Source organism: Bison bison, unplaced genomic scaffold, assembly GCF_000754665.1.
Source record: "Bison bison bison isolate TAMUID 2011002044 unplaced genomic scaffold, Bison_UMD1.0 scf7180017864516, whole genome shotgun sequence".
NCBI classification, from domain to species: domain Eukaryota; kingdom Metazoa; phylum Chordata; class Mammalia; order Artiodactyla; family Bovidae; genus Bison; species Bison bison.
Genome location: NW_011495069.1, coordinates 3,481,981 through 3,489,121, shown reverse-complemented (window position 1 = coordinate 3,489,121; position 7,141 = coordinate 3,481,981). Strand labels below are relative to the sequence as shown.

General features: G+C 55.9%; 2 protein-coding genes across 2 annotated transcripts in view; one reads left to right on the top strand and one right to left on the bottom strand.

Annotated features, from left to right (window-relative positions):
- Nucleotides 1-5,287, top strand: part of DDOST (dolichyl-diphosphooligosaccharide--protein glycosyltransferase subunit (non-catalytic)) — a 13,680-nt gene extending 8,393 nt beyond the window's left edge. The window contains exons 3-11 of the mRNA XM_010829967.1: nucleotides 1,373-1,459; nucleotides 2,291-2,394; nucleotides 2,488-2,582; nucleotides 2,845-2,938; nucleotides 3,120-3,268; nucleotides 3,776-3,923; nucleotides 4,437-4,557; nucleotides 4,679-4,785; nucleotides 4,879-5,287. Of these exons, the coding sequence (XP_010828269.1) occupies nucleotides 1,373-1,459; nucleotides 2,291-2,394; nucleotides 2,488-2,582; nucleotides 2,845-2,938; nucleotides 3,120-3,268; nucleotides 3,776-3,923; nucleotides 4,437-4,557; nucleotides 4,679-4,785; nucleotides 4,879-5,028 (1,055 nt within the window). The 3' untranslated portion in view covers nucleotides 5,029-5,287. The remainder of the gene's footprint in view (nucleotides 1-1,372; nucleotides 1,460-2,290; nucleotides 2,395-2,487; nucleotides 2,583-2,844; nucleotides 2,939-3,119; nucleotides 3,269-3,775; nucleotides 3,924-4,436; nucleotides 4,558-4,678; nucleotides 4,786-4,878) is intronic.
- A 194-nt stretch (nucleotides 5,288-5,481) lies between these two features.
- PINK1 (PTEN induced putative kinase 1) overlaps nucleotides 5,482-7,141 on the bottom strand; it is a 14,890-nt gene continuing 13,230 nt past the window's right edge. The window contains exon 9 of the mRNA XM_010830232.1: nucleotides 5,482-7,033. Coding sequence (XP_010828534.1) covers nucleotides 6,764-7,033 — 270 coding nt within the window. The 3' untranslated portion in view covers nucleotides 5,482-6,763. The remainder of the gene's footprint in view (nucleotides 7,034-7,141) is intronic.

Sequence of the window (7,141 nt, the reverse complement as noted above, 5' to 3'; positions counted from 1 at the left end):
GCCCACCTCGGGGCCTTGCACCTGCCGTTCTCGGTGCCCGGGTGCTCGCGCCCCCAGATGCCTCGCTCGCTCACTCACACACACGTGCCCGGCGTCTCCCTGGCCAGCACACATGTACGCCAGCCCCTTGTCCTGCCTTTTCTTCTCAGCACACAGGAAGCAATTTCACGTAACGAAAAGGTGAGTTACTGAGCACTCTAGCCGCTGCTTCATGTTGAGCCTCAGGGGTGCGTGTGGGGAGGGCCCTTGAGGGCATCCCTGGTGGCTCAGACGGCAAAGAATCCGCCTGCAATGCGGGAGACCTGGGTTCCATCCCTGGGTGGGGAAGCCCCTGGAGGAGGGCCTGGCAGCCCACTCCAGTATCCTTGCCTGGAGAATCCCCAGGACAGAGGAGCCTGGCGGGCTGCAGACCATGGGGTCGCAGAGCATCTGACACGACTGAGCGACCCAGCACTCGAGCCTGCTGCAGCCCCCGCAGTGCCAGTTCTGGGTGCTTATGGCCGTCCCCTGACCCTCTGGCCAGAAAAGGGTGTGGTCTTACAGTTACAGGTGCTGAAAGTCCATGTGCCTTTTTGGAGCTCACTTTAAAACAGTGTATGAAGTGGTCCTGTTGTGACTGCTGGACCTGGGTTAATGGGGAAACTTCTCGTGTCGGGCAGAGCACTGCCCGGGTCACGTGACTGCACATCCTGAGGCTCAGGAGCGCCCCTTCTCAGGCGGGCGCACTGAGGTGAGGTCGATGGGCTCTGGAGAGCGGCCAGGGGCCCAGGAGTGGCTCGAGTGAAGACAAAGGTACTGATGGAAAGTGCGGGTGATATGCTGCAAGTTGTTTCACGAAATGGGAGTGAAGAAACGTGGCACTTCTAGACGAATAGTTCGTGTGTGACTTGAAATGTGTATGACTGACTTGACAGCTGTGATTGGTAGGTGTTGGAGTGTTTCATTTGTACTTCTAAAGGTTTATGAATTTGAGCCATTATTCTTGGCTCTTCACACTGAGGAACTGGGAACATTGTCCTGTCGGGACGTGTATGGTAGAGGTCCCTCTTGCTTTGGGCCCCCAGAGGGTGCTATTCTGTAATTGGTTGTGCCTGGTCTCTGGTGTGACTCAGCTGGTTAAGAACTCACGTGCCAATGTTCAATCCCTGGGTGGGGAAGATCCCCTGGAGGGAGGCATGGCAGCCCACTCTAGTATTCCTGCCTGGAGAATCCCATGGACAGGGGAGCCTGGCGGGCTACAGTCCGTGGGGTCACAAAGAGTTGGACACGACTGAAGCGACTTAGCACGGGGCTGTGGGTCACCCTCCCCACCCAGATGTCAGAGGAGCAGCGAGAGGAACCTTCTGGGTCCTGAGTCTGGTGCTTCTTTCAGATTTTGGAGGAAATATCAACGTGGAGACCATCAGTGCCTTTATCGACGGTGGAGGCAGTGTCCTGGTGGCTGCCAGCTCAGACATCGGTGAGTCTGGCCCAGGAGGTTGTGGCATTTCCCAGTGTTTCTCCAGGGGGCTGAGAGCTTTACACATGGAAGCTGCCAAATGGGCATTCGCGGTGGGGAGGTTGGGGGAGCCCTGCCAGGGAGGGCGGGCACTGCAGCACCTTTCAGTCCCTCCTGCGCCTCCCGTGACCAGAGCCAGGGAGGTGAGGAGCAGGTCCTGTTTAAGAGCTGGGACCCCTGTTTTTCTTTTCCTTCGTTTTGCTTTTTCCTTTTGTTCTTTTGTTTTTTTGGCGGCTCTTAAAAAAAGAAGGCAAGAGGGAAGATTAACAGATTTTTGTTTCTTATTTTGGACATTTTCAAAGATACTTAGAAGCAGGGAGAGGGGAGTGGGATCCCGAACCCCTTGTACTTAACCACCAGCTGCACTAGTGAGCACCCCCTGGCCACTCGTTTCCCTTCTTCAGTGTGGATAGGTTTTTAAAACTATGTTGGGTGGGGTCTTGGTTGGGTGTTGATGAAGAGGAGAGAAACCTTGTAAGTCCAGACTCACCCAGATGAAGTTTGCCCGAGGTACTTGGCTTCAAAGCAAGTTTTTGTGCAGAACCAAGATCACTGTGTACTTGCGGAGGGAGGGGTCAGCTGGTGGTGGTTTATCAGTTTAGATTCTGACTCCGCAGGCAGAACACCATGCTGTTGCCCAGGGGGCGTGGGGGCTGCGCCGGCTTGGTGAGGCCTCAAGGCCTGGGGGTGACTGGTAGTAGAGTGAGTCATGAGGATGCTGGCAGGAGGGACACTGCTCGGCCCAGGGCCCCAGCTTCAGGGCTCAGTCAGGCGTCTGTCGGGTCTGTGCAGGCGACCCTCTCCGAGAGCTGGGCAGTGAGTGTGGGATTGAGTTCGACGAGGAGAAAACAGCTGTCATCGACCATCACAACTATGACGTCTCAGACCTTGGCCAGGTAACCAGCTCAGCCTCGAAACCAGGAGGGGCTTGGGAGGGGCCCCCTGGCTGGGGGACCTTCTCCTGATCCAATTTCCCTCTGCTTGGGCAGCACACGCTCATCGTGGCCGACACAGAGAACCTGCTAAAGGCCCCCACCATCGTTGGGAAATCATCTCTGAATCCCATCCTCTTTCGGGGCGTGGGGTGAGTGAGCAGGAGAGGCTGGCAGAATCCTGGGGGAAGAAGGGGTCCCTTTTGTCAGGAGGCTTTCTTTCCCCTGGAGCACGTGGGTGAGATTAAATGTGACACTGAGTCAGATTCCATCGTCACAGCAAGAGGAGGGCTCGGGGTTTGGCTTTTAGGAAGTGTGATGAATTCCGGTGAGGGAGTGGCTCCTGGGGGCCCCCAGTCCCTTGGGCTCAGCTCTTGGGGGTCAGAGTTGGGCAGTTCTCCTTTCCTTCTCCAGTATGGTGGCCGACCCTGACAATCCTTTGGTGCTGGACATCCTGACGGGCTCTTCCACCTCTTACTCCTTCTTCCCGGATAAACCCATCACCCAGGTGAGGGCCTTTGCAGCCTCGAGGCCTCCCGCTCCTGGGCCTGGGGCAGCACTTTTTATCCGAAAGTGAGCAGCAAGCAGGAGAGCCCCCTTGGCGGTGGGATGAGGAGTGGGTGGGCAGGGTGAGGGCGGCAGCAGGGGGTGGTCTCGGCTCCTGGCTGACGGCCTCGTGTTGCCACCAGTACCCGCACGCCGTGGGGAAGAACACCCTTCTCATCGCGGGGCTGCAGGCCCGGAACAACGCCCGGGTCATCTTCAGCGGCTCCCTCGACTTCTTCAGCGATGCCTTCTTTAACTCAGCGGTGCAGAAGGCTGCACCTGGCTCCCAGAGGTAAACGCGGGGGCCTGGGGCCACCGAGGGGTAGGTCTGTGTGGACCGGGAGGAGGGAGCCTTTTAGCTAAAAGTGCTGGAGGCTGAGTATCTTCAGGTGCTTTTTTGAAGACTTTGTCACTTTATCGCTTCTGTTGGCAATCTAGACTGTTCATAGCAGTAATGATTTATCTGGAGACGTTGTGGTGGTGGTGGTGGTTTAGTCACTGAGTCGTGTCTGACTCTGCGACTCCGTGGACTGCAGCACACCAGGCCTCCCTGTCCTTCACTATCTCCTGTCACTGATGTTTTGGTAGCTGTGCACCTATCGTGTAGGTGACACCCAGAGCAGCGTGTCACGCTTGTCATCCTTTCCCGTTTTCCCCTTGAGCAGGATCCCAGATGTGTGTGGCCTTCAGGCAGGGCCTGGCTGGGTGTGGTCTGTCTGGTGCCTGGTGACTGGTTTACCAGGCACCGCTGGAGGGAAGTTGGTCCCCGGCTGCAGCCTCTCCGTTTCTCCTTCTGCAGGTATTCCCAGACTGGCAACTACGAGCTGGCTGTGGCCCTTTCCCGCTGGGTGTTCAAGGAGGAGGGGGTCCTCCGGGTGGGGCCCGTGTCCCATCATCGGGTGGGCGAGACAGCGCCACCCAACGCCTACACCGTCACTGACCTAGTGGTAAGAGCCTGGCGCTGGAGGGCCCCTGGGTTTGGGCCAAGTTGATTCCGCTCAAAAGCACTCAACACTTGCGTGCTGGGCCTGAAGCGCCCAAACGAGGCTGAATAAGTTCACCTTCACCCTAGGAAGTCAGCTCAGGTGCAGAGAGCCTGGCGTGTAACTCACCGTCACAGGCGGCCTTCTGTGGACGAGGTGCGCTTTCGCTGTGGGGACGCAGAGCGGGGAGAGGCTTTACTGGTTTACTCCGCTGGGAGTAGAATTCACATTGAGTGGGGTCTGGAGAATCAGTCAGGAAGGGCTCACGTGGCGACTGGAAGCAGGGCCGCTCAGGCGTGCCAGTGCGCTCAGGGAGAGCACTGTTCGGGGCAGGTCAGAGGGCTGGGCCAGCTGGCTGCGTCTCCACTTTGGGGGTGGGGGGCTCCTGCCCGAATCACGGGGGGATTCAGTGCAGCTGAAGGCGAGGCTGTCCTGCCAGTCACTGGCTACCGGGCTTACCCCAGCTGCTTGTCTCAGGAGTACAGCATCGTCATTGAACAGCTCTCAGATGGCAAGTGGGTCCCCTTTGATGGCGATGACATTCAGCTGGAGTTTGTCCGCATCGATCCTTTTGTGAGGACCTTCTTGAAGAGGAAAGGTAAGCGCAGCTCTTGCGAGAGACAGCTCTGGAAGCCCATCCCTGCCTCTGTCTGGCTCTTGAGCAGCTCACCGATGGCCCAGGAAGCCCCTCCTGGCTGTATGTCTTGGCTCTTCCCCAGGTGGCAAATACAGCGTCCAGTTCAAGTTGCCTGACGTGTACGGTGTGTTCCAGTTCAAAGTGGATTACAACCGGCTAGGCTACACGCACCTGTACTCCTCCACTCAGGTAAGCCCCCTCCTGCCGCCCTCCACTCGGGGCACTCTCCGCCCCCGCGCCCCGCCCCCGCGCGGCCAGGGCCCGGCACTGCTGCCTTCGCAGGTGTCCGTGCGGCCGCTGCAGCACACGCAGTACGAGCGCTTCATCCCCTCGGCCTACCCCTACTACGCCAGCGCCTTCTCCATGATGCTCGGGCTCTTCATCTTCAGCGTTGTCTTCCTGCACATGAAGGAGAAGGAGAAGTCCGACTGAGAGGCTGGCGCCCTGCACTCCTGGCAACAGAGTCGGAGGGTTTTCATAGGATTGGGTTTCTTCTGCCTTTCTGGTGGTTTGTTTTTTTTTTTTTTAAGCCACGGACAATGGTACAGCATTACCTCAGTGGGAGATGGAACATTGAGTACCAGCGGGTGGGGGGTTAGGGAATAATTTGTTTTTCCACCTTTAACGCTGTGTATTTTTTCATATGTGACATCAACTCTCATTTCTAAAATAAAGAGAAACATGGCCCTCACATTTCATCTGACCCCTGTTGTACTTTGCTGATGGGGCAGGGGGATGCTGTTGAGAAATGACGGGTACAAAGTAGTAAGTGGCCCTTTTTAGTTTTGCTGAAGTCTGGAAATGACACAGCTGCTGAATGTCAAGGGGAGTGAAGTAAGGTTAATAAAGGCCAGTGGGGACATGACAGAGATGGGAAAGCTAGGGTAACAGCACTTGACTTTAATAGAATTATAGAACTGCTTGGTTGAAAAGAACCTTACAGCATATTCAACTTGCTTTAGGCCCTAGCTGTGTTCCTAAAAAGCACACGTAAAGTTGTATGATTCCGTCTCCAGTATGATTGTCTTTATAGTGTGAGGATTACTCTTACAAGCCAAGTATTCCATTTGAGGCACTTACATATTTTGCAGTTGTCAACATGCATTTAATTCGTCACAGTTCCTGTTAGAAATGCTAGTCAGAAGGGACAGTCAGCAAGTTCAGAACACTGCACTGCTAATCTCCATGTCATTAATCACCGGCGCTCTGCTGTACTCAAGTCAGCGGCTGCACGAGCTCCACGGCGATGCTGGTCACCAGCACCCCAGGCTGCTCCGGGACAGATGACTGACTGACGGCAGTGGCTCCCGTCTCGGGCCTCACTCACAGGCTGTTCACTCTGACACCTGACTATCCTGACCTGCGTGAACTCTGGCCACAACACAGGTCTGACCTCCCTCAGCTCAGCCTCACCTAACAGACCCGCTCGGCCACTGACTTTTCAGAGGTCTAGGAGGACAGGACTCTGGTCAGTGGTTTACACCTGAGCAGCCTCTCGCCTGGGACAGAGCCCATCCTTTGGATCTGTGTGCCCAGGGCTGGTCACGTGGTCAGCGCCGAAACACAAAGGAGCCTGGTAATTGGCTAGCATTTCTCTTGAGGGTTAGGCCCTTTGCGGTCATCTAGACGAGGGGTTGGCAAACTTGGTCTGTGGGCCGGTCTGGCTTGCTGCCTGATTTTTGCAGGCCTGCAAGCTAAAAATGGTTTTTACCTTTTAAGTGGTTGAAAAAATTAAAGAGTAAATAGTGACACACGAAATTCCAAATCTCAGGGTCCCTAAGTGAAGCTGAACTTGTTCACACATTGAAGGCTGTCTTTGCACCACGATGGCAGAGCTGAGCAGCTGCGACAGCCTGAGCACCAGCCCTCGACAGAAGTTTGCTGACCTCTCTCGAGAGCAGTGTCTTCATTTCATAGGTAAGAGAACTTGGACGATGCATCAGAATCACACAGCTAGACAAAGCCACACAGCTAGAGCAAGTTAGTGGCTAGACCGTGACCTCGAGCTGCTCCTTCATCTGCCAAACCTGAGGCCTTCTCTTGGCTGACTCGCCCTCGCCGTGCCGTCCTTCCTCCTGACCCCCGCCCCTCACCTAGGAGGCACTCACTCAGCGTTCACAGACCATCACGACACAGATGCTGGAAAGTTCTTTTAGTGATTCACCAGCTACAGCAGCTGTCTCGGGGCTGCCCTCCAGGAGTCGAGGAGGAGGGCCGCCTGGCTCAGCGCTTCATACTCCAGGTTGGCCAGAAATAGCATCTTCATTTTTGTTTCCACACAGTTCTTCTCCGTCAGCCTGTTGGCCAGCAGAGTGGCGGCCGATTGTTGGAGGAGCCAGGCAATCATCTTGTCTAGTTTCAGGTTCTTTGGGGCGAGTGTGTGTTCACCCCAGAGGCTTAAATGAAGCACATTAGCAGCCACTCGGGCGGATGGCCTCTGCAACAGGAAGGGGAGCCGGAGCTTAGAACGCCTGTGACAGTCTTCACCCACAGCCCACTTTGTTAGTGCAGCCTGTTTCAGGGTCTTCCCTTCTTTGGCCCTGAG